Below are 27,756 nucleotides of genomic sequence, written 5' to 3'. Positions count from 1 at the left end.
AATTGCACAATCAGATGGCATTGCAAAAAAAATAATGATCTTAACTTACAAAATATAAAAATAAATGCAGTCTGAAACATATGCATCAAGCTGCAATGGTCCTCGGGCTGGATGATAAAGTACCAACCTGCTAACAGAACATATTCACAGTTGCCAAGCACATTGTGCATGTGCTTGAGTCACTGAATCACAACACGCACACACAGCATAAATTTCATAATGCTTTAAATATTGGCACTTTTGATGTCTTATTCAGCAAATAAAATTAATGAGTCTGGTATATATGAGTAAACACCAAAACAATATGTAAATTAATTACAAATATTTGAAACCGAATCCTTGAGATAATAAAATTAGCTCATCTCGACGAGGTTTCTTTTTTATGGTCAGCACAGCCATATCAGCTTTCTCTGGGCGTCAAATAAATGTGCACAGCTATGCAGTGTAATTAGATCTCCTACATTCTCAGCATCATCCATTTGTTGTCTTGTGCTATCTTGTAAGCCAACGTCTCACAATCAGTATCTTAACGGTGTCTCAAACTGAAAACCTTATGCGCACAGAGAGGTCAGTCCATACCAGCAGCAGCAGATTTCCTTGAAGGTCTTCCTCATCTCTTGGCTCCTGAAGGCATAGATGAGAGGGTCTATGACTGAGTTGCACATAATGAGGATCAGATACATGTTGAAGTGAGACATGAAGCAGACGCAATAGGGGTTCCGGGGACAGGAGATCATGAGGATGAGGTGCAAGAAAAACGGAGCCCAGCACACTACGAATACCCCCAGCAGGATAGTGATGGTGATGGCCCCCTTCATATTTGCTGCCTGCCAGATAGGGCCATTGCCAGGGAGGGCAGCAATGCGCTTCATGTGCAGCCGGGCTAGAAGAAACATGTGGACGTAGAGCGAGGCCATGAGTGCCAACATGGTGAAGAACATGCTGATAAGGCAGATGGGAACGGTGGTGCTCTCCGAGTACACGATGAAGAGCACGCCAGAGACCGTGCAGAAGGTCCAGATGCAGGTTATGATGGTGCCCGCCCGCCGCTGGGTCATGATGTTGTGGTAGCGCAAGGCATAGAAGATCGTGATGTAGCGGTCCACCGCGATGGCCAACAAACTCCAAATGGAGGCTAACAGCGAGCTGCAGATCATTGAGTCAAAAATGTTGTCAATGTTTTTGATAATGCTTTCGCGGTTGGTCAGGTTGCCGCCCGTGATGAGCGCAATCACGACCGTTTCTGAAGCATTGGAGACACTGACCAACAAGTCTGCTACGGCTAAACTGCAGATAAAGAAATACATGGGAGAATGAAGGTTCTTGTTCCTGACAATAGCCGCAATCACCAGAATGTTCTCCAGGAGACTGACAAGCCCGAGCGCGAGGAAGACCTCTGTGGAGATGAGCAGCTGCTCATAGCATCCTGAGGCTGATCCTCTGTCGCCCTGACCAGATTTTCCCACCGGCAGAGCTCCCTGGCTGTGATTCCGGTACGAATGATGCAGTCCATGATGATGTGAGGTGTTCATTTCCCTGAATATCTTTGGTCAGTGGTTTGACCTGTAGCTAATTCAGTCTGATGAATTCATTAAGTTCACATTGAACATCCTCCGGCATGTAGATCAAAGAAAGCAGATAGTGAACAAACATCCGTCACCTCCCCTCTGTGATAACTCTTCCTCCAAAGCAGCAAAAACATCCAACAAAGGGCTGCTAGAGCCTCCTACATAAGAACACAAGATAAAAATAGTGATAAAAACATGCAGAAAGAGAATTAAAGGATAGGAGACAGCGACATCTGACTGAATCTATGAACACTGACTCTGTTGAAGTGCACACAGCAGCATGCAATATTCAGAGTGAGGCATTCAGTCTCCAGAGTGCTCCCAGCACTTGGCAAGCAGGCGAGTGAGATACTCTTGCCCCCACAGCCACGGTCTGGCATGCTGAGTGTAGGCCCCTCCCTTAGCTTTCTCCACCAATCAGCAATGATGAGTGAAGGTAAGTATGAATGACATTGCCTCTGTCTAACAGATCAAATATTCTAAAGAGGCTGTTTTCTTAGAGCATTTTGGTGGCATGTCGTTTTAATAATGAAGTGACTCAAGTAACAAGCATTCAGTTTACCTTGTGAGCATGTTTGTGTTAAAGCAATATCACATGGGGAAGAGTGCAGCTGTTCCGATTCTGATGAGCATATTCAGGCCAGTCTGATATTGCTGGAATACAGCAGTTCAATAAAAGGTTAAAACTGAGTAACTTACATTTTGGACAATATATTGCCAGTTAGTTTGTACATTTTACTCAACCAACGAAAATAGTTACAAACAGCAAAGCAGTGTTACTCATCTCCAAGTAGCACACAGGGCCCTATCTTGCACCCAGCGCAATTGACTTTGTACACCGACGCATGTATTAATCATATTTTGCACCCGCGCACAGCAGACTTTTCCCTCCACAGAAGCACGTCGGTAAATTAGGGAATTAACTTGCGCTCGGGGGGGCGGTTCAGCGAAAAGAGGAGGTGTGTTCTGGCGCAAACGTTCTCTGGTGCTATTTTGCAGTTCCACAAAACAATTCCACCACTGACCAGGAAAAACCTAGTCTAAAGTCAGTGGCGCGTTGCACGTGTTATTTATGGTATTTTAAGGGCGCATGTTTGGCCATTATGTAGCATGTGAACAACGCGCATACGCTTTGATTCTCTCATCTACACAAACGCAGCAGTTTTAATTTTTGCAAATCATACATTATTACAAGGAAAAATATTAACACACGGGGAAAATCATTGTTGTGTCCATGAAGATGTGAAAAAATAAATCTAGCTTACACATTTACCCAAATTATTATACGCCTGTTTAACCGTTTTCGGTTATTCTGTAATTCGATCCCCAATGTCACTTCTCTGTCTTTTACGGCCCTGACGAGAGCGCCGGTCTCCTCGGCTGTGAACCGCTAATGGTGTGCGCCTGGCAAATCCGCCGTTATAATAGCAATCCGCCATGGAACAAGCGCGCCTGCTCTTAAAGGGAATGTGAGATGACGCTCTGATTGGTTTATTTCACGCCCAAACCACACCTATGAATAATGAAGCTACTTCAGACCAACCCATTTTAGAGTCATTTATCCTGCCAGTATAACAGCGACACCTCCCGGGATCCGCCCACAATGTTACTTGTGTTTCACGTTTCGTTTGATACTTGCATTTCAGATCGTTAAAATAGAGCTCATAGTGCTATTCCGTTACTGAATTAATCATTGTTTTGAATTAATTGGTTAAATTAATGATTCAAAGAGTCACTCATAAAGACAGTCACTTGTTTTGTTTCTGAATGAATCAGTGTTTGTTAAGCTATTTGAATGATTTAAGGATTCACTCATTAAGGCGAGACACTACAGGTGAATAGGGTAATATTTTTAACTAGCAGATATCACCATGAAACTTTCCCAGTTGATTACCTACATTAAGATGAGAAAAAAATGTATTACAAGTTTTCTGTAATTTAATGTTTAAATATGCAAATTATGCATTATCTAATTAAATATGTGCTAATTTGCCTATATTTTAAAAAACGAAATCTCAGATTTGAATAAAGCCAGGTTCAAAATTCTTTTTTATTTTTACAAAATTCACATATTAGATGGGAAAAAAATTACACAGGGATTTATGGATATCTACTTTTGTTATCCTGTAAATCAGAAAATACTGTCAATAGCCTTAAAAAATTTATTTTCGCCATGTTTTTTGGAATAAAATGTTATATAAATCAGGCTAGGAATAAAATATTTACAAATCCCTCTGTAATTGTCTTCATAATATAACTAGGTACAAGACTGGAAAGTTTGGTGTGTATAGGTGCTACTGAAGAGGAGATTTCGGACTTGGAGTATGAGAGAAAAGTCATTTTGAGAAAAAGGCATTTAAAGATTTGTAATGTAAAAAATCATACTTTTTTTAGTGGAAACAACTATTTACTGACACAATATCTTATCAAATCATTAGCAACAACAATACAAACCACCTAAATCACATCAAAATTTATAAACACAGCATTTATGGCCTTCAACTGAACAGAAAAACAGTCAGAAACACACATCTGAGTGTCAGAGCGCGTCACGTGATGCATCTGAACCAATCACGGTGTCAGAAATTGACATCAGCCAATGAGATTTCGCTTTTAGGGTTAAATGCCCATTTTACTTTTACGATTGGTTACTGATTAAAAGGAAACGACCATATTTAGATCCGACAGCATTGTACAGAAGATATGGCAAGCCGTTTTAGCTTTTATTCATTTCCAGGATATGAATTCTTGATATCAACAATTACATTTTTGATATCAACAATTACATTTTTTGATATCAAAAATGTAATTGTTGATATCAACAATTTAATTCTTGATATCAACAATTGAATTCTTGATATCAACAATTGCAATTGTTGATATCAAAAATGTAATTGTTCATATCAACAATTGAATTGTTGATATCTGTAATTGTATTTTCACTAGTGAAATGTCACAATAGGCTGCCATTCAAAATCAATTGTTGATATCAAGAATTGATTTCTTACTAGTAAAAATGTAATTGTTGATATCAATAATTACATTGTTACTAGTAAAAATGCCAATTACTGATATCAATAATTCAATTGTCACTAGTTGAAATGTCTATTCTTGATATCAACAATTGAATTGCTACTAGTAACATTTTTCATTTTTGATATCTGAAAATGTATTTATGATATCAATAATATTTCAGATATCTAAAATGGCTTTCTTACTAGTAACAATCACATTCATGATATCAGAAATTAACATTGTCACTAGTGAAAATGGGATTATTGATATCAAAAATTAACATTGTTACTAGTAGCAATTCAATTGTTGATATCAAGAATAGACATTTCAACTAGTGACAACTGAATTCTTGATATCAAAAATAAAGGTTTTTACTAGTAAGAATTGTATTTCTGATATGTGAAATTGGAATTTCTACTAGTAAGAAATCAATTCTTGATATCAACAATTGATTTTGAATGGCAGCCTATGGTGACATTTCACTAGTGAAAATACAATTACAGATATCAAGAATTAAATTCTTGATATCAAAAATTAAATTCTTGATATCTAGAATTAACATTTTAACTAGTAAAAATGTAATTGTTGATATCAAGAATTAGCATTGTTACTAGTGGAAATGTAATTCCTGATATCAAAAATGGCCATTGTTACTAGTATAAATCTAATTCCTGATATCAATAACTATAATTTTAACTAGTGAAAATGTAATTGTTGATATCAAGAATTCATATCCTGGAAATGAATAAAAGCTAAAACGGCTTGCCATAAGAAGAGAGAGAGAGCTTTTCAGACGTGTGCGTGATTAAAGGAAGAACACAGAGATCGCGGAGCAGCGCGTTGATTTAGAACGCCAACTTTTGTTGAATTTCAAAGAAATCTACAGACGCAAATAGACAAAGTGTAGTAAAATAAAGACCTAAATGTGTATTTTGGACTTTTTTTCGCCACAAGTCTGAAAGAAGACATGCTTTTGAAGACAAATAGCCCAAAATCTCAAAATTGACCAGTGAAAAAAAAACTATGTTTTTGCCTGCCGTGTCTCGCCTTAAAGGGTTTGTTCACCCAAAAATTACATTTCTGTCAATAATTACTCACCCTCATGTCATTCCAAACCTGGAAGACCTGACGAATAAAGTCATTATTTTTTTATTTTGCGCACAAAAAGTATTCTCGTTGCTTTATAACATTAAGGTTGAACCACTGTATTCACATGGACTATTTTAACAATCTCTTCACTTCTGGACCTTGAAAGTTGCAATGATGTGGGGTCAGAAAAATCTTGGATTTCATCAAAAATATCTTAGTTTGTGTTCCGAAGATGAACGAAGGTCTTACAGGTTTGGAATGACACGAGGGTGAGTAATTTATGACCGAAATTTAATTTTTGGGTAAACTAACCCTTTAAGACAGTCACTTTGAACAAATTGAATGAGTGGCTGGTTCGCAGTAGTGTCAGGACTGAATATACGCTGCTCAACCAATCAAATTCTAGGACCAGAACTAACTGTTGTATAATATGCAATATTGCCTGTTGTTTTATTTACAGGTTTGATCAGCATCTAACAAATCACCTCATTTGCATTTTACGGATACTTAATGAGGCTCATGAATCAGAGCTGACTCCTCTGTCTTTAGCCTATTGATCATTCAGTTTTATGTCCAAACGTAGAAAATCAATTACAGTCAGAAGAGCCTGATTAAAGGGATTGACCCTTTCTGTGATCACCACATGGGAAAAGACACTACGAATACTGCACAAACAACAGCTAATCCTGCTTCGTGAAGAGGTAATACAAACAGTTTTTCAATGAGCAAAAAAGAGAAACGGGAATAGAACAAACTGAACAGAATTTGCTGAGAAAACAGTTCATTACATTACAGTAACAGAACCAAAAACAAACTAATCTGTATAGCCTATTGCCTAAGTAATGATCCTAAAGTTAATGAACAAAATCTCCACACTTTTAATCAAGCCTATTAATATAAAAAATTGGTCACACTTTAGATTAAAAACACTGACGTCTCCGGAACGGACACCGACCTCTACGGCTCGGACACCGACCTCTACGGCTCGGACACCGACCTCTACGGCTCGGACACCGACCTCTACGGCTCGGACACCGACCTCTCCGGGCACGGACACCGACCTCTCCGGCACGGACACCGACCTCTCCGGCACGGACACCGACCTCTCCGGCACGGACACCGACCTCTCCACACCGACCACTCCGGCACGGACACCGACCCCTCCGGCACGGACACCGACCTCTCCGGCACGGACACCGACCTCTCCGGCACGTCTCCGGCACGGACACCGACCTCTCCGGCACGGACACCGACCTCTCCGGCACGGACACCGACCTCTCCGGCACGGACACCGACCTCTCCGGCACGGACACCGACCTCTCCGGCACGGACACCGACCTCTCCGGCACGTCTCCGGAAGGAACTCCGACGTCTCCGGACACCGACCTCTCCGGCACGTCTCCGGCACGGACACCGACCTCTCCGGCACGGACACCGACCTCTCCGGCACGGACACCGACCTCAAAAAATTGGTCACACTTTAGATTAAAAACACCGACGTCTCCGGCACGGACACCGACCTCTCCGGCACGGACACCGACCTCTCCGGCACGGACACCGACCTCTCCGGCACGGACACCGACCTCTCCGGCACGGACACCGACCTCTCCGGCACGGACACCGACGTCTCCGGCACGGACACCGACGTCTCCGGCACGGACACCGACGTCTCCGGCACGGACACCGACGTCTCCGGCACGGACACCGACGTCTCCGGCACGGACACCGACGTCTCCGGCACGGACACCGACGTCTCCGGCACGGACACCGTCGTCTCCGGCACGGACACCGTCGTCTCCGGCACGGACACCGTCGTCTCCGGCACGGACACGACCTCTCCGGCACGGACACCGATCTCTGGTGTCCAGAGGTCGGTGGACACCACCGTTTCTGGCACCTCTCATAATGGGAGAGGGGGAACAGATTTTTCTTGATCCCATATTGTCCTATCAAAATAAAAGGCAAAAACTCCCAAAAATTATTTTTTAAACTGATGGCAGTTAAGCTCAATCTACACAAAAATATTAATCAGCCTTTTTTTAAGTAATGAGTGTGGCTACACCTTCTTGCTGATTATTTTCAGCAAGCCTTGAGAGTTTTAATATCCACAGCTCCATGTGTGCAGTATGTCCTCTTCTTGAACGAACAGACACATAGAATGTTTTGTTTAAAAGAAAAAGAGGAATGTTCTATAGCAGTTGTTTACTTGTGAATGTAAGAAGTATTTCACAAATAAAACCAGCATAAATAGAGCATAATGTTCAGAAGCATGTCAGTACAAAATAGTTTTCTCTTTAGGCATCGACACTGCTACTAAACACTGATTCAGATTTTTTATTAATAATTGTAATAAAAAAGTATTTATTATTTCTTGAGGTGAAAACAGGTTTTCATAAAAGATAAAAGAGGACCCTGAAGCTGGTTTGTCATAAAGGAAGAAACCTGAAAACAAATTTAATATTGGAACATATAATACTATTTTAAAATGTTATTTTTTAGCAATGTGACAAGGAATAAAGACTATATGATTTACTAATGCTTTAATTGAACGCAAAGTAAAATACTCTGGTGGTGATGGCATCTCTGCCTTTTGGGTGGTACAGGGTAATGGGTTCAACCTCACTGGGAGGCTGTTGATTTTCTGGTTGCACTCACTTCTTTCTGGTAGGTCAATTTCAGAGGACAAAACATTCCCACATTGTCACAGCTACATGCCATGAAGACATGCCTCTGTAATGCCAAAGGTCATTTCAATCTACCATCCATGCTTGTGACCACACTTTGATGAGTCATCTGCACATAACATACTGCTTAGTGTCTAATTGAAAAGAAATAAAAAAAAGTCTGGATGTCAGATTAAAAGACAAAGACAAATGAGCTGTTATTAAAAACGTTCTGAGGCTATGAGTGGATTTTGTTGACATTAAAATGAACCATATTCTCTGCGATCTGTGTGCAAACAATATTGCAAATGACTCTCAAAACCTAACAGCATATTTTGTAACATTTTAAAAACAATCATTATTGACAGGAAATTAATTATATCTTACCAACTATTTTTTTGAAGCTAGAATGTTTTATGGCCAGAGTGGATGAATGAACAAGGAACCCAGTGAAAGTAGTCTGGTGGTAGATTATCAGTGGGACAGTGTCCAGCGCTGACTTTATGAACCAGGATAATCAAATCATAGTCAGAAACATTTTTTGTAGTTGAAAGGAGGGCAGAGGCTAAACAAAATCATCACAATATTGATGCTGAAGTTTGGAAGAGGTTAGGTTAAGGGATGTAAAGATGTGGGTAACACTTTACAATAAGGTTTCATTAGTTAACATTAGTTAATTTATTAACTAACATGAACTAACAATGAGCAATACATTTGTTACAGTATTTATTAATCTTTGTTAATACAAGTAATCCTAAATAATACAAATTCATTGTTTGTTCATGTTAGTTCACGGTGCATTAACTAACATTAACAAATAGCCTACAACCTTTGATTTTAATAACGTATTTGTCAGGTTTGGGGTTGATGTGATGAGATGAGGCGAGGACTCAAACGCAGAAGAATAGTTTTTATTAAATATAAAAAATTAAACAGGAACAAACAAAAACTACCTCGAGGGGGTGGGGTGGGGTTACTTGACTTGATCACAGGAAGAACACACAAGGGTAACATACCATGTGCAAACGACAACGAACCAGCACAGGACTGCAAACACAGGGAGAATAAATATGGAGAGCAAACAAAGCAGGTAACGAGAGAGGACAGGTGGGGCAAATTAATCAATAATCAGGTAACAAGGTGGGAGGGGCTAGATAATGACAGGAGAGCACATGGCACAAGGAAACACATGACAAGCCATGTGCTCACAACAAACAGGACTAGAACACAAGCACATGGCCAGTAAAACAAAACAATCAATCAATCAATCAATCACTTTATTTATAAAGTACTATTAAACAACTTCCGTAGACCAATGTACTGTACAGAATAAAAAAAAAAAAAGCAAAACTGAAGAAAGAAAACAACTAGCAGAATAAAATCAACAAGGACAAACAGGACAGCTGCATCAACATGTATATATTGTACGGCAAAAAAAAATTCTACCATTTTCGAATCCATTCAGCCAAACTCCGGTTCTGACGGTACCAGTTTTAACATAGCTTAGCATAGATAATTGATTCTGATGGGTCCAGTAGCATTTCTTTCAAAATGACCAACGAGTTTCAATATTTTTCCTATTTAAAACTTGACTCCTCTGTAGTTAAACCGTGTACTAAGATCGACGAAAAATGAAAAGTTGCGATTTTCCAAGCCTATATGGCTAGGAACTACTCTCATTCCGGCGTAAGAATCAAGGAACTGTCCGGCCGTACCATGGGTGCAGCAGCGTTGAATGAGTGGAATTATTTCACTATTGCGCTTTTGTTCGGATGAATTCACACAAAACTATGTAAAAACGCCCGTCTTGGCGAGTATCCTAGTAAACAAAGTATATTATATGTCAAGTGAACGTAGACAGTATAATTCAAATGGTCTTAAAGGGGCAGCAGTTGAATTAATCTGCTGCTGTGTTTTAATGTTAACCAGACAAAGGATTAACTCTTGACTAAATAGGCTACCTTTTTTTGTAACTTCACAAAAAGATCCATCTATATTTAATTTATACAGTAATGAATATGCAGTGCATTAAATATATTTGATGAACAAATTAAGTTTACATTTAATAAACAAATATGTTTTGACATTCTTTTGGTTTCTCTACCAATACATTTAAAAATGACAAATGCATGAATTAAATTAATTGAAAATAAAAATACAGGTATCGGTTACCGTATCGGTATTGGCGAGTACCAAAAATGGAAGTATCGGTATCGGACTCGGCCTGGAAAAAGTGGTATCGGGCCATCCCTACGTGCTACACAGGATAAACCAACACATGCAGACGGAAGAGCGTACGGCTCGAGCGAACTCAAACCGCACGCTCACGAGACAAGACAGAGCGCACGAGAACAAGCGAAAGCTCATTCTGTGCGCTCACAACAGAGAACCTAATTATTTTGCGTTTCTCATAATTTTTCTTTGCCTGCATGCATTGTAATGATTTCCTATTTTTGAATATGGTCAAATATTGTGTATGTGACGTTGCAGAGATTTTGGCTGTTGAAATTATAAAATGTAAAAAAAAAAGAAAGAAAAAAGACATTTTGTCGAGCGAGAGTCTCTATAATTAATCCGAACTTCCCATCACTAATATAAACTGTACTATTTCTTATTTTTATTCTGATAATTTAACTTAGAGAAATCTACAAAATATTAGTCACAATGAAAGGCCTATAAATAGCCGTAACGGTCCTCAACTGTTTTTTCTGCATCCCTCCACCACCCCGTGTGACAGAATTTTAAACTATCTTTTAAACTAACCATGATTCTAACATAACTTTACTTATTTGTTTAGGCCTAAAACTCTGAAACACAATGTACGAAACGTTCTATTCTTTCTTATTGTGTCTATGGAAAATTCTGAAGTGCTGACCATGACAATATCAAAAATATACTGTCTGTAGTATGTCATGATATATTGAGCAATCAACTGAACTCTTAAAACTTTCCACTTTCCAAACAACAATCACAACATACTTCTTGACAGGCTGGAAAACTGGGTGGGGCTTTCTGGGACAGTCTTAAAATGGTTCAGGTAACACTTAGAAGGGAGAGGTTATTATGTGAGTATAGGTGACCATAAGTCTGAGTCCGTCAAGGCTCAATTCTTGCGCAACTCCTGTTCAACCTGTACATGCTCCCACTGAGCCAAATAATGAATAAGAACCAAATTGCTTACCACAGCTATGCAGACGACACACAGATCTTAGCCCTATCGCCTGACGATTACAGCCCCATTGACTCCCTGTACCAATGCATTGATGAAGTAAACAGTTGGATGTGCCAAAACTTTCTTCAGTTACTGTAAACAAAGACAAAACAGAAGTCATTGCGTTTGGAAACAAAGATGAAGTTCTCAAGGTGAACGCATACCTTGACGCTAGGGGTCAAACAACTAAAAATCAAATCAGGAATCTTGGTGTGATTCTGGAGTCAGACCTTAGTTTCAGTAGTCATGTCAACGCAATAACTAAATAAATCAGCATACTATCATCTCAAAAATATTGCAAGAATTAGCTTTGTTTCCAGGCAAGACTTAGAGAAACTTGAGCATGCTTTTCAATCCAGGGTGGATTATTGTAATGGACTCCTCATTGGCCTTCCCAAAAAGACCATAAGACAGTTGCAATATAACATGCACTACTATCTCCACCTGGCCAAATTCTTATTTTGCTTAATAGTCCAGGCGTTTTAAGCGAAAACGGAGGTCAACCATGAACAAATTGCAACAGAATCAAACTCAACTGATTTTGTATCCTCAATATGTCCTGAGTAAGGAAAAAAAGCCCCGAAGAATCCCATAAGGGGAAAGTTCCGAAAAAGACCCAAAAATATCCTATTCATATGCCTATTCATTATTTTTCTCACATGAATAGGGTAAAAAATGTAACCTTAAGATATCACCATGAAAATTACGGAGGTAATTAGTTATATCAAGACAAACAAAAAATGTATTACAAGTTCTTTTGAATTGTTTGTTAAGTTAACATGGACAAACGGAGCATAATCTAATTACAGATGTGCTAATTTAATTTGCATAAATAGGCACCTGTGTTCGGCGAAATATGGTAGGTCATTTGCGGGTGGATTTTCACTTCACAAATTACCGAATTACAGACATGGCCGATTCGCACGGGATTAAAGGAGAACTCCGGTCTATTTTAACATTGAGCTCATTTTTGTTGTAAATTTGGAGTGCTGTCAATACAGAGAATAACGACAAAAATGTTATCCTCTTTTTAAAATTTGCACCCTGTTGACTTCAATGGGGCACGTTATAAACCTGCTTTTAGCCTCTTAACATCTTTGATGTGTCATAAGTGCCCGCAGCCATGTTAGATGATTCCTTCAGAGTGAACACGAGTGACTCTGACTGCAGTAGATGTGAAAGATATGAATAAAAATGATGTTATTTCAGCCAGCGCAAATAGTATTTACAGGATGTTTTCGGTCGAAGTCCAAAGTAGTCGATTGTCGAGTTCACGCGCGTAGGTTTAGGTCTGGTTTAGGGTTTAGTTAGTTACCTATGATCACGCGCGTGAACTCGACAATCGATTTTTTAAAGGTTTTTGTTTGATCTTTCGCGAAAAATGAAGGTGATGAATATAGCAGCATGCGGTAAGGAACATTCTTCTGTTTATGATATATCATACAGCTAGACTTATAATAAAAAAAAAAACATTTCCAAGCAGTAGCCTATATTGCGTTAAAAGTCAGCCATTTCGAGTAAAATCACAGGCTTCGGTTATCCCGTGCGAATGCGCCACACGAACTTCAGATGTGCGTGGGTAATTTCTAAATCACACGAGGTCCCCAGATAATACTAATCAATTGCGAAAAGATACACTTAATTTATGACAATATGTTGAGTTTGACGGTCATAGGTCAGAATGTATGAATGTATGAATATTGAATGTGGACTTCCACAAGGCTCAATTTTAGGACCCAAACTTTTTATTTTATAAATGAGATTTGTGAGGTTTCAAAAAAATTACACTACAATTTGCAGACAATACAAATTTATACAGTTCAGGAAATGACTTGAAAACTTTAGCTAATAATATTGAAGATGAAATGGTTAAACTAATTGTTGTTTGATGTAAATAAATTATCTTTAAATTTGAATAAGACAAAGTTTATGATATTCAGCAATCAAAGAAAGGAGGAAGTCAGCTTATCTATAAATAATGTAAATATTGAGAAGGTGTCTGAAATTAGATTTTTAGGAGTCACCTTAGATGAAAAATTGACGGGGAAAAGTCATATATTGCATGTAAAAAATAAGATGGCAAAAGCCTATTTATTTTGAATAAGGTTAAATACAGTTTACTGTATAATACAATGAAAATGTTATATTGTTCAATGATTTTGCCTTATTTAAACTATTGTGTAGAAATATGGGGAAATACATATAGTAACATTATGCCTTTATTTATGTTGCAGAAAAGAGCCATTCGCATTATTTTCAAAGCAGGATATAGAGACCACACAAATCCACTCTTTATTAGGTCAGGATTGTTATAATTCAAAGACATTGTAGAATTACAAACTTTATTAGTGATGTTTAAAGCTAGAAGCAAAGCTCTTTCACATGACTTACAAAAGTTATTTGTTTTTACTTCTGAAGATGGAAATCACAGACGGCCGTATGACTTTAAACATCTAATAGCACGAACAAATCTGAAACAAATGTGTTGGTCTGTTGCTGGAGTAAAAGCATGGAATCTTCTAAGGAAAGATTTAAAATGTTGTAAAAATATTTTGGAATTTAAAAAGAGTTATAAAAAGAAACAACTTGAATTATATCAAACTGAATTTTGATTTGGACTGTACGGGGTCAATGTAAAAAAATTAAACAAATATCAGATATGTTGGATATTGGGTGATGGTGGAGGGAACAATGCTAATGACATCTACTATTTATGTTAATATATTTTGGGTGATGCTACTGTCATCTACTTCTTATGTTAATACATTTTGGGTGATGGTGGAGGGAACAATGTTAATGCCATCTACTATTTATGTCTATAAAGGGGGCAGATAAATATAAGAATATTATTCTTCCATCTGCTCCTTTCTGATCATGGAAATGTAAAGGGAAAACATGTAAGTGAATTGTATGTGATTAGTACAAACAATGCATTTTCATGAAAAGAATAAAAGAGAAAATGAAATGAAAAAAAAAATTGAATCATGAGGGTTTTTGAAGATTCTTTGACCTCAACTTTAAATCCTGGCAGATGTGATGATTTGATTTGGGCTAAAAAATTGCATTGATTGATCTTCTCTTCCTGGTTCCATTCTTTCACAGGAATTTGAACATTAAAAAAAAAAACGTTCCCTTTATACAAGAAGTTTTAGGCTTAGAGATTGGAATAATTGTATTATTGTTACTGGAGATAATAAACATTTAAAAAGCAATCTACCATCAGCACTGTACAAAAACATAAATTCTGTCTGAGTTGTGGTGTGGTTGGTGACCTGTGTTTCAATCTGATCTGGGTCATGTCTTTCACTCATATATTTTTTGTGTCTGCACTCTACTGTCCTAAAAAAAGGCACAATAATTTCTTAATGAGAAATAACATTTCTATCTTTGCCCAATAAGTGCATAACATGTTTATATCCTTGGCAAACCAGCTGCACAGAGACAAGGATTTATACCTTGTCGTAACATGACAGTTGTTTCAGAGCAACATTTTATTTAGAGATAAACTCTGATGGAAGCAACTTTTCCATAACAGTAGTGCTTGTTGGTGAAAAATTGACAGTTTGACTGGTAATTTTTCAGGATGAAAATTACATCTCAAAATTGCCGAAAGACCCCCAATCTGTCACGTAACGGTGGCTGTAACGAGCGTGTATAGAGTATCAAACAAATAGTCTTTATTATAGATCCACAAGGAAAAATCAGGAGATCAACGGAGATAACACAAAAATGAAATACAGACGAGATCGGACAAAGAACTAGAAAGCATGAGTGTATTTTTACACAACAACGATGTACTAAAAGCAGACAGATCTGCGAAAATGACAAAAAGGGCTGCATTATATGCATACCAGGAGTGGGCAGTAGCCTAGTTGGAGATATCACTTTGTTAAGAAATACCTCGCAAACATATGTAATATGCATGTGCATGACGTCACCATTTTCACAAATTCACGTTTTTGTTCACAATAATTTAAATTTTTGCTTTTTTTTAGCAGAAATATAATTCTTGTTCAAAGAAACTTTAAAGAACTGATTCAAGAAAGATTAAGAGATAAGAGATTTTGAATTTACGTGTGTCAGGTTTCTCTGAGGATACACCTGCATCTTCGCTCATAGCTCCTCTGGAAGCTTCCTCACTTTTCGTTCCTCGCCTCCTCGCTGTAGAGAATTGAGATGTCCTTCAAGATGGCTTTCCTTGATTGGTTTCCAGGTTACAGGCTAGAGGACGGGGGAGAACGATGAAGCATCAATTTGAATATTGAATATAGCTATAGAATAGGTCGTCAATCAGTATATTGTACACGAATTCGAGCACTGTAAGGACAGTAAAGCCACGGTAACACTAGGGATGGCTGACGTGAAACAGTCGTTCCGACGCTTTGCGAGATCCCGAAGCGCAGATGTTTCGAAACACTGATCCGAAGCGTGATTCAAAACACCCATGTCACGTGACTATGGCCAAACGAAGCCTCGAAGTGTTTCACTAAGTGTTTCATCAGGTGTGATCCGCCGAATCAGTGTTTGATTGACAGGTCGGGAACAGACCACACAATCGCACATCTGTATTAAAGTGAAAGCAACGCATATTGACCTCGTGGGTTTTTGTGAGATGAGTTTGATTTTGAGATAGCGGATTTTTGGTGATATAGTGACATTTATAGTGTGATTTGTTTAGTTATATTTAGGCTTACATTTAAATTTACACAACACATTGACTGATAGGCTAGATACACAGAGTATATAGTGACACATTAATAGATACATAGATATAAATATATATAGACAGCTAGATTAATAGATAGATAGATACATATATAGATAGATTAAAGATAGGGATAGAAATGTCAACATCAGACACATCAACACCAGTAGAAACACAGGACAGTTTATGGGAACTTTTTGATACTCGTATCCATCAAACCCAGATGATACACAATGCTACAGCTGATGCCACAGTGGAAGTGAAAAAATACATCAACGATGCGTATTTGCCCAGAACTCATGATCCACTAACTTACTGGAAAGAGAGCTAGCAGTAATCTTTCCTCATTTGTATGTCATGGCTAAAAATATCTTTGCATTCCAGCAACAAGTGACTTGTGAGAGGATTTTTTCCAAAGGCTGGAGAAATTATCAGTAAAAAAAGTAGTAGGCTAAGTCCTTCCACAGCAGAGAAATTAATATTTTTGAATAAAAATTTCTAAAAATGTGAGACATTGTGGCTTGATTTATTTTATTAATATTCATTTTGCAGGACCAAAATAACATTATGCACAGTGAGGAGCCTATAGGTTACAAGATTCACATATTAGAAAAGTACAATAAAAAAAATAAAAAATAAAAATTTAATGGCTCGTCAAGGTTGTTTTAGATCAACACCTGCAAGTGACCACTAGGTGTCACCGTTGAGACGGGTGTCGGATTGATTCGAAGCCTCGAAACAATATGGACCATTTGGTTCAACTGTTTCATTGCTTCCCGAAGCCTCGATCTGCCCATCACTAGGTAACACTAGACTTTGAGATTGCAAAATTTCTACGCTGCAACGGTCGTGATATGACATCACGGTCTGCAGTGTCTTTTTTTATAAACATGAATTCAAAAATAGTAATACGCTCAGAATGTAAAAAATATACAATCTACTCGAATTTACAGCAAAAATAGTGTCCTTTTAGTTAATTTAAGACAGTGTTTCCCAAACCTGCTCATGAAGGACCGCCAACACTGCACGTTGTCTTTGTCTCCCTAATCAAACACACCTGATTCAACTAATCAGCTCATTATCACATGGGTTAATGAGCTGATGAGTTGAATCAGGCGTGTTTGATTAGGGAGACAAAGACAACGTGCAGTGTTGGCGGTCCTTCAGGAGAGGATTGGGAAACACTGATCTTAGAGGTCACATTGTGGCGTATCGATGTACTGGTCACGTCTTCACGTGATACGAATTCGCAGGTCAGAGTTCACAAAACTTGAACTTTGGAATGCAGCGAAATGTGAAACTTTTCGCATGAGCTTGTGTTTCCAGTCTGACTTATTCGCACGCATTTGAATGGAAGTCAATGGAACGAAAAGTGCAGTGTGACCGCTCCTCAAGGACCCTACTACACATTGGGACACTGATGACTCTTTTTCTGGTGACATGACAATGTCCTCATTGTACAACATAACTACTGTTATTTATGAACAACAGCAGAATTGATATCTTTCTGATGTTATTTTTTAATGTTGTTTAAAGCACATTATGATACATACTTTGCTTGTTTTACATACAACATTTCAGTCGCGGGCTGGAGGACAGAAGAACGAGGAAACAAGGAAGCATCAATTTGGGTATTAAGAGGCACCCAATGCTCCCTTACCGTAAATTACTTCATATTTCTGAACCGTGAAACATAAAACGCATGAGGCTTTTCAATAAATATAATGACACACGATAGAAGATTCAAAAAGACAAACTGTTTTATTGTATTTCAGCATACATGGCTTGACAGGTAGTGAACATCTAATTAAAATTGAAAATTAATATTCGGCTTAAATGTTGTTAGGATATGTAACGGAACAATATGTTTACACAGCATAACAAATAATATCAAAAAGATAAATGTCCAGATTAATACGGTGACATGTTGTATGTAGTCATCTGTCCTAAAATGTAGTGAGCATGGATTTGTGTACACAATACTGATTCACAAGCTAGGGAGCCTATTTGGTACGTACGCATAGTGAGCATGATCCCTGTACATTGTGGGACCTTTTAGGGAGCAAACATTTCAGTGCACTGCTAAAATTTTGTCATTGAGAAAATCATTAAAGTCCCCCTGCAGTCAATAATTTTATCCCTTAAAACTTATCTTTGATCACCAAATTACATTAAAATGTTTTATGCAACTCGAATGTAACTACAAAATTTTCGTCATTTAGTATACTCTGATCCATGAATATGGTAATTAGCCCCGCCTCCACTCACACCAGCTCACAGATTCACTCGGCCAAATTACTGACGTAAACGGTGCACATTGCACAATGGTGTAGCTCATGGTGTAGCTGGTAATGATATGCTAGTCAGCTGGCCCGTTGATGTGATTGGTTACAAGGTAGTTTGTGACGTCAGAAACATCAGCGATTTCAAACTGCGGTTTTGAGACTGTCTTTTTTTCACTGCAGTTTTAAAGAGAATATACTCAGCTGGTGTTGACTTATGCATTTGCACATGATTTGTCTTAAAGCAAATAAAAACAACTCATATACATATAAACAACATAAAAAACTTGATTTGTTACTCCACCTACACTAATCAACTATAGTATTTAAGCCGCCAAATCCAAAGATTGTCAATAAAATTCATTCTTAAAGTGGTCCTGATTGAACTATCCCAAATCTTTTAGACGTTTTCTCATTTACAACAATAGAACCATTAGCTGCATAAATACAATTATTATTAAAACCAAGCAACAACGAAATAATGTTTTTATAAGCTAATAATTACCATACACGTTCTAATCAGTACATAAACATGTGATCGGCCTCCAGTTATCAACTAGGGACAGTTTGGATCACAGATGGCTGGCTGTGATATCACAAAATGGCAGAGCTAAGCTCATAAATGTTAATTAAGTGAAACATAATTCATTAAACATGATTTCTTTTATGCTTTGATCAGGTCTGTAATATAATTTTCTAATTGTGCACTTGTGTATGAAACAGCTCTCCTAAGTAGGCCTATTTAATCTAAAACAAAACCCTTCAATAAACTAATTGAATGAGTTATTGTCAGTAAAAATCATCCAACATAAGCAAACAGAGTTATCAAGAATAAGTTCAAAATGTTGTATGCTATAAAAACATAAAATTAAGATTTCTTAAACCATTGACTAGCACCATATAGGATTCAAGATCTGTAACGGGTGGTTAGAAAATCTCCTTTCCTAAAGTGATTTCCCATGGAATATGAACCAGTCAGACAAATTCATGTAAATAGAATTTAAATTGCAAAACACTGTTTTCAAATGTCTGTTTTTGCTTAAGTGACTTAATACTTCATTAAAACCATGGTGCATAACACATGGAAAAGCCATATTAGACTGTTTCTAAAAGTAAATTTTGAACCTGATTATCCATATATCTGCCATAAACAAATTTAACAAGAAAGTCAGTAGATCCTAACTTATGTATAGCCTATAGCTAATTAATCCTCATGTCCACTTGCCCAAGCTTGGCGAATTTTATAAAGGTTTGCGTGTGCATGGAATATACAATTTCACTGTGCTGTGCTCAAGCAAGCATACCAGACTGCAAGGCCTGCTGGGATGTGATTACTGAATGCCTGCTTGAGAAAACAAACTGCTCTTCAACTTGAACTGTGCACTGGAGGAATGATTTTCAATAAACAGACCCCCTGCACTGAAGTGCAACCATTAGACCCAAGAAAAGGAATAGAAGTGTGGTGTAGATTTTTTATGACTACATTAGACTGAATATTACAGAGGGCTAAACCTCAGGCTAGCTCTTACATTTTTGAGAATTCTAGAGCCAGATTGCATATATCCAGGGTTCCTGAATCTAATGCCAGCAGCACATAGGCCACATTCAGACAGTAGCATCAGAATACAGTTCTTTTGTTGGAATACAGTCCTGTTTTCAGTGCATAATTCGGTTACATTCACAACTCACACCTGTAAACACGACTCACAACCCATTTTCACAACTGATGTGTGAATGAATGCAAGACTTTGATGCGCACTTCTTATACTGTGTTTATTCAGCTCTTACAGTGACTTTCTGGAGAAAAACTCACGCTTCATCTGTGATTTACAATAAACTTCATTAAACTCATCAGTATATTTTTGGCCATCATTCGGACGGGGTCCTCTACTGCAGGCTTGTATTAATAGTGGATAAAAGTAGATGACAAATTACCGTAATTAAACTAAACTATACCTGTTCTATCTCCATACAGAATTCTCTGGCTCTGTGGGCATTATTGTCCGACCGCTACTGAGAGTTTCTGTTTTGATATTATCATTCCGTAAAATGAGATTGTCCTGCCATTGAGCGCGAGCTTGTGAGGCTCCGCCCTCTGTGCCGGCAGCAGCAGCTCATTTGCATTTAAAGGGATACACACTAAAATGCCGCATTTTTCTCAGCCCCAAAAAGTGACAATTGAAACATGCTGGGACAATTAAAACAAAAAATATGTTGGGTATTTTGAGCTAAAACTTCACATACACACTCTGGGGACATCAGAGACTTATTTTACATCTTGCGTAAAGGGGCATAATAGGTGCCCTTTAAGAGTAATTTCCTATGGCAATATCTAAGTGTATTTGCGGTTGGTGCTGGCTTGCCTGATCGAGTCATCGGACTGTTTCCTGTTTCAGAGGTTTGTCCCGCCACTCAGGAGTCTCTGGGCCTCATGCGGGAGGGTCAGTCTATTGTATGGTTACACCATCCAGTTTCTACGGTGACCACCCGTTTTGGCAGGATTTTTTCCACGATGTTGCTCACTGGGAGATCTTAATGTTTAGGCAAGAAATGCTGTCACTTCTAAGAAATATGATCAGATGATTTGATTTGCATCAGATTTTGGGCTCGGAGTAAGCAAATTCAAGATGCTGATGTTGAAGTCCATTTTGTCTCAATCCGAACCAGAGATTGGTTCGTGACCATCGATCTAAGGATGCGTACTTCCACAACCAGATCATCAAGAGACACAGGAAGTTCTTCAGGTTTGCTTTCGGAGCAAAGCTTACCAATACTGCGTCCTTCCATTAGGAGTGGCTCTGGCTCTTCAAGCGAGTGTATGGACGCGTATGGACAAAGTGTATGGATGCGACTCTGGCCCCTTTGTGGCTCCAGGGCGTCCGGATTTTGAATTACCTGGACTGGTGTTAGCTCAATCACAAGGTTCAGCAGTAGCTCATCGAGACTTGGTACTGGAGAATTGAGGAGTCTAGGGTTAAGCGTAAACTTTCAAAAGAGTGTGTTGCTGCCAGGTCAGCGAATTTCTTTTCTAGGTGTGGAGCCGTGGACTTGGATTCTTCCGCGATGCAGGCACGTCGGTCTCCGGCACGTGTTCAGTCACTACAAATCTGTCTGAGCTAGATCAGAACAGGGCGTCTTGCCCACGCAGGTTTATGCCACCGACTGATTGGTCTCATGGCAGCATTGCCTGCTCCACATGAGGCCATTCCAGTGGTGGATCAAGAGCCGATGGGATCTCGTCTCTCTGCCACACTCTCTGCAGACTCTCTGACTTTCGCGCTTGTGTCTTTGGACTAGGTGTAACATTTTTTAATTGTTGTGATGTCATAGGCCAATATAATTTCCTGTTCTGTCTCCTCCTCTTCACTTTTGCAAGGTTAACTGCATTGAAAAGGTATAGACTTATCTCTGACTGATAATGAGTTTTTTTCAGCAATAGGATTAAAATCCTTGATGGGTAAATACATTGTCTGCTCTGTAATGGAAGAAAAGAAGTGGATAAAAGGGTAATTTCAGGAGTACCTGCTTATGTGCCTGATGAGACAATAAGAATGAATGTTACAGCGGCATCAGTGAGCAATAGAAGATTAGAAGATCCAGAAGATTGAAATTTGTTAGAAATAAGGAAAGGATTAATAGTTTGTCAGTCATGTTGCAAATTGATGAGGAGAAGTTACCAGCTAGAGTATTTATTGGATATGTGAGTTATATGGTATATGGCCATATATTTCTCCACCGCTCAGATGTTACAAATGCCAAATGTATGGTCATGTAGCAGCTGTTTGCAGAGGGAAACAAAGACGTGCGAGATGCAGTGGAGATCTTGAATACGGGAAATTTGGACAGGGAGTAAAGCTTAAATGTTGTAACTGTGGGGAAGAACGCAGTACAGGATGTGGAGAATGTAAAGTCAGGAAAGAGGCTGCAGAAATACAGAATGGCAGGATTATGGAGAGAGTGTTGTATGCGAAAGCTCTTAAAAAGTTAAACAAATACAAAATGAGTAATGAACAAGGCGACCAACAGAGATGGAGTAAAAGGTACTTGGAGAAATGTAGAATCAATGAGAAGCAATTTATAGTAGACAGAGTCAAATTTGTTGCATTTATGGCAGAAGTAATAAACTGTTTAGCCCAAACAGAGAGTAGAACGGAAAGGATAAAAATCATGATTAGGGCAATCAAAAAATACTTGGAAATGGAGGGAATTACAATAGATGAGATAAGTGAAATGATCAAAGTGCAAACTACAAACATGCAAACATGTGGTGGATCTTAATGCTGTTGACAATTATACAATGGAATGCGAGAAGTTTATTAGCCAATGGGCAAGAATTTAAGAAGTACATTGATGAACTAGATAGTAAACCCAGTTTTGTGTGTATAGTTTTGTGTGTATACACGAATATTGGCTAAAGCCACAATTGAAATTTACATTACAAGAATATAATGTCATACACAGGAACATGGAATTGGAGGTGGGGCAGCAACTTTTATAAGACAAGGAATAAGATTTAGAGAAATAGAAGAATAAATTGCATGAATCAGTGGTAATAAACGTCTGGACTGGAACACAAAATATAAAAATAATTAATTATTAAAATCCATGCAACAGATTGAGTAGAGAAACATTGGAGACAGTTTTTGAGGAACTGTGGTGTGGATACTTTAATACCCACAGCACGATGTGGGGTAGGGTAAATAATGATCATAATGGGAATATCATAGAATATGCTTCAGTGGAGCAGTTTAGTGTGCCCAAATGATGGAAAAGCAACAAAGATGGGAGGGATACAAAAATAAAACAAAATACCAGTTCTAATAAGTGAAGAAAGACCAATAATAACGGATACTGAAAAAGCAGAGGTGTTAGCACAAACCTTTGTTAAAGTGCACAGTAAAAGCAATATTTCTGATGAAATGAGAAGATGCAGAGAATATTTAATAAAAGAAAATCCTGATAAGCACAAAGAGATTCCTCTGGTTGTACATTGGATGTGAAGTTTACATTATATGAATTTAAAATGGCTCTTGCTGGACAGACATCACCAGGAAAAGATGAGATATGTAATGAAATGATTAAGAATTCACTAAATGTTATTTTGTCCCTTTTTAATATGGGAGTTAGGTAAACTTCCATCTTCTTGGAAGCATGGAATTATTGTTCCAGTTGCTAAGCCAGGGCCGGATCACTCACAAGCATCCAACTATCAGCCCATTGCTCTAACATCAAATAAATGTAAATTAATGGAACGTATGGTCAAGAATAGGCTTACTCATGTGCTAGAGAGTAAAGGACTAATATCTCATTATCAAAGTGTTTTTTAGGAAAGGGCGAAACACTCTGGGTGCAGTTCTTTGTTTGGAAGATGATATCAAAAAGGCACAAATAAATGAAGAGTTTTTTTGACATTGAAAAGGCATACGTGGAAAGAAGGATTTTAAAATAATTTAGACAGATTAGGCATTAAGGGCAGAATGTACAATTGGATAATGAGTTTTTTTTTTTTTTTTGTCTGACCGAATTATACAAGAGTAGGTTCTTCTTATTCAAAATGAAATTTAATAGAAAATAGAACACATCAAGGGAGTGTATGCATGCCATGCAGCCCAATACTTTTTAACATAATGATTATAGATATATTCTCTCAAATTGGAATGGAAATAGAAAGATCGCTGTATGCTGATGACGGAACATTATGGATGAAAGGACGGAATGTTTCATATGTAGGGAAAAGCATGCAGACGGCAGTAGTTGAAGTGGAAAGATGGTCAAGGAAATTGAGTTTTCGACTGTTAGTGTCAAAAATAAAAGTCATCTGGGGTTGTTGTTTTTTTTCTTTCAAGAAAGTAACTCCCGTAATCAGAATACAACTATATAGACAATTATTTAAGCAAGTCTCAAATATAAGAATGTAGGAGTATGGAGTGATACAAAACTGTCGTTTGCAGTATACAGATACAAAAGATAATTGATAAATGCAAGAAAGGAATAAACAAATTAAGATGTTTATCAGGGGTGGAATGGGGTGCAAGACGGCATTCATTACAGAGTATATAGTGTGTGTTGATAAGATCAACAATAATGGGTGCATAGTGTATAGATCTGATTCAGCAACTTTATTGAAAAAGATAGACATTATTCAAGCACAAGCCTTGCGAGTGTGTTGCGGTGCATTTAAAACCTCAGTATCAGCAATTCAGGTGGAAATGGGAGAGACACCAATGGAAATTTGCAGGCCTAAATTGACTTTGGCATATTGGACCTCTTTAAAAGGACACACTGAAACCTATCCAGCTAAAATCATATTGATGGAGTGTCGGGAGCTGTAAGTCAAATAATACAAGTTTTGGATGGACTGTACAAAAAGAGGCTGATGATATAAGACTGACAGGAATAGATGTAAGTCCTACAGCGGCAATTTCGACAATACCTCCCTTCCAATGCCTATAGTTGAACTTAGAAATTAATAAGAAAAGGGATATGTAAGGTTGTACAAAGATTCATGGATCAAAATTGAAATATTTACAAATGGATGGAAAGACCCCGGACATATTCAGCAGCTTTAGTATGCATTCCCCATTTTAAAATTAAAATTGCAAAAAGGACAAGTAACCATTTATCAGTTTACTCAGTAGAAATAGCCCTTCATTGGGTGGAGGAAAGTCAGCCATTAAGACCAGTCATTTGCTCAGACTCATATATTGTTTTAACAAGTTTATTAAGTGTCACATCTAGTCAGACAAGATATATTCTACAAAGCATGTTCAAAATTTGCCAATATAGATTACGTATATCATTCCTATGGGTACCAGCACATGTTTGGATAGAGGGAAATGAGGAAGGTGATCAAATGGCCAAGAAGGCACTTGAAACACTAACATAGTTATAAACAACAACAATTAACGCAGAAGAGAAATTAATAATTAGAGGGGCTATGATTTTGAAATCATTGGGGGAATTTTTCCCCCAAACCAGTTCAGTGGAAATCCCGGCCTGCAGCTGATTCTAAAGATTTCAATGGTCATGTCAATCACAGGACTGATTGCCTACACCAAACAGTGATCCCTACATTGACCCCGTACAGTCCAAATCAAAATTCAGTTTGATATAATTCAAGTTGTTTCTTTTTATAACTCTTTTTAAATTCCAAAATATTTTTACAACATTTTAAATCTTTCCTTAGAAGATTCCATGCTTTTACTCCAGCAACAGACCAACACATTTGTTTCAGATTTGTTCGTGCTATTAGATGTTTAAAGTCATACGGCCGTCTGTGATTTCCATCTTCAGAAGTAAAAACAAATAACTTTTGTAAGTCATGTGGAAGAGCTTTGCTTCTAGCTTTAAACATCACTAATAAAGTTTGTAATTCTACAATGTCTTTGAATTTTAACAATCCTGACCTAATAAAGAGTGGATTTGTGTGGTCTCTATATCCTGCTTTGAAAATAATGCGAATGGCTCTTTTCTGCAACATAAATAAAGGCATAATGTTACTATGATATGTATTTCCCCATATTTCTACACAATAGTTTAAATAAGGCAAAATCATTGAACAATATAACATTTTCATTGTATTATACAGTAAACTGTATTTAACCTTATTCAAAATAAATAGGCTTTTTGCCATCTTATTTTTTTACATGCAATATATGACTTTTCCACGTCAATTTTTCATCTAAGGTGACTCCTAAAAATCTAATTTCAGACACCTCAATATTTACAGATTATAGATAAGCTGACTTCCTCCTTTCTTTGATTGCTGAATATCATAAACTTTGTCTTATTCAAATTTAAAGATAATTTATTTACATCAAACCACAATTTTAGTTTAACCATTTCATCTTCAATATTATTAGCTAAAGTTTTCAAGTCATTTCCTGAACTGTATAAATTTGTATCGTCTGCAAATAATACGTAGTGTAATTTTTTTGAAACCTCACAAATCTCATTTATATATAAAACAGAGCCCGTCTACGGAGAGCCTGTTCACTCCCTATTAAGTCCTATTGTACCGAATTTTGGTTGTAGTTCCACCAGAGTTCCACTGGGGGCGATCACCCCCGAGTGCAAAATGAATGGGAGTCTATGGAGCTAGACGGCTAAATTTGTCCCTTTCAGCCGATTGCCGTTGAGGAATCTCAGATTTGATTGTAGGTTTGGCAAGTTCAACATGGGTTATAGGTCGAAAATGGAATGAACGAGTACTTATGTCCTTTCGATTTCTTACAGGTTGAGTTGTTGTTGCCCATAACACGCTAGCATTCTGCTAATGAACGCTGATTGGTCAGTGAAGGACTGGTTACGACCAGAGATACCGCTTGATGGCATCATAGCATCCGAAGCGGGAACAGAATGTCTTCTAGCAGAAACTCTTCTAGCACGTGTGTTTACCTGTGTCAGCTGTGCTGGCGATGCCTCGAGAGAAAATAAAGTGCAGAGCGCGAAAGCACCAAAGTGACTGAAGGATTGCCGTAAAGCAGTATCTCTGGTCGTACGATGTGTATGACGTCATTGACATTTTGAAAGACTTTTTAAAGCAAATAAGTGACTCTAAAAAATCTAACACCCAGCAATGTGCAATTTCTTTGCATCTCCTTTCGAATACAACATTCAAATTACTAGACAAAAAATTATATCTTGAGAAAAGTGGATTTTGAGGGGTATAGCTCCATAGACCTCCATTCATTCTGCACTCGTCCTGTGAGCGCCCTCGTGTGGAATCAGAGTGGAACTGCAACCAGTCAGAAGCCGGAAGTGTAGCGAGAGTGAACCTTCTCCCCTTATTAGACATTCTCTGTATAAAATAAAAAGTTTGGGTCCTAAAATTGAGCCTTGTGGAAGTCCACATTCAATATTCATACATTCATACATTCTGACCTATGACCGTCAAACTCAACATATTGTCATAAGTTAAGTGTATCTTTTCGCAATTGATTAGTATTATCTGGGGACCTCGTGTGATTTAGAAATTACCCACGCACATCTGAATTTCGTGTGACGCATTCGCACGGGATAACCGAAGCCTGTGATTTTACTCGAAATGACTGACTTTTAACTCCCGGATATGATGGCAATAGGCTATTGCTTGGAAATGTTTTTTTTATTATAAGTCTAGCTGTATGATATATATCATAAACAGAAGAATGTTCCTTACCGTATGCTGCTATATTCATCACCTTCATTTTTCGCGAAAGATCAAACAAAACCTTTAAAAAAT

General features: G+C 37.9%; 1 protein-coding gene across 3 annotated transcripts; it reads right to left on the bottom strand.

Annotated features, from left to right (window-relative positions):
• Positions 1–27,756, bottom strand: mc4r (melanocortin 4 receptor). 3 transcript variants are annotated; one of them, XM_079613592.1, is made up of 4 exons: positions 17,251–17,306; positions 15,621–15,767; positions 2,131–2,222; positions 1–1,726 (listed from the first exon to the last, which is right to left on the bottom strand). In XM_079613592.1, exon 4 carries the CDS (start codon positions 1,530–1,532, stop codon positions 552–554), a length of 981 nt encoding a protein of 326 aa, XP_079469718.1. In that variant the 5' UTR covers positions 1,533–1,726; positions 2,131–2,222; positions 15,621–15,767; positions 17,251–17,306; the 3' UTR covers positions 1–551. The 3 variants fall into 3 exon arrangements, with proteins under 3 accessions (XP_079469718.1, XP_079469719.1, XP_079469720.1); XM_079613593.1 differs by lacking the exon at positions 2,131–2,222; XM_079613594.1 differs by lacking the exons at positions 2,131–2,222; positions 15,621–15,767; positions 17,251–17,306 and adding an exon at positions 27,694–27,756.

Source organism: Phoxinus phoxinus (genome assembly GCF_949152265.1).
Source record: "Phoxinus phoxinus genome assembly, chromosome: 5".
Lineage (NCBI taxonomy): Eukaryota > Metazoa > Chordata > Actinopteri > Cypriniformes > Leuciscidae > Phoxinus > Phoxinus phoxinus.
The sequence above is the reverse complement of the archived record's forward strand: the minus strand, read 5'-3'. Positions and strand labels throughout refer to the sequence as shown.

Coding starts and splice junctions, on each gene's coding strand:
- mc4r (XM_079613594.1), bottom strand. CDS start 1,532: ATGAACACCTCACATCATCATGGACTGCATCATTCGTACCGGAATCAC.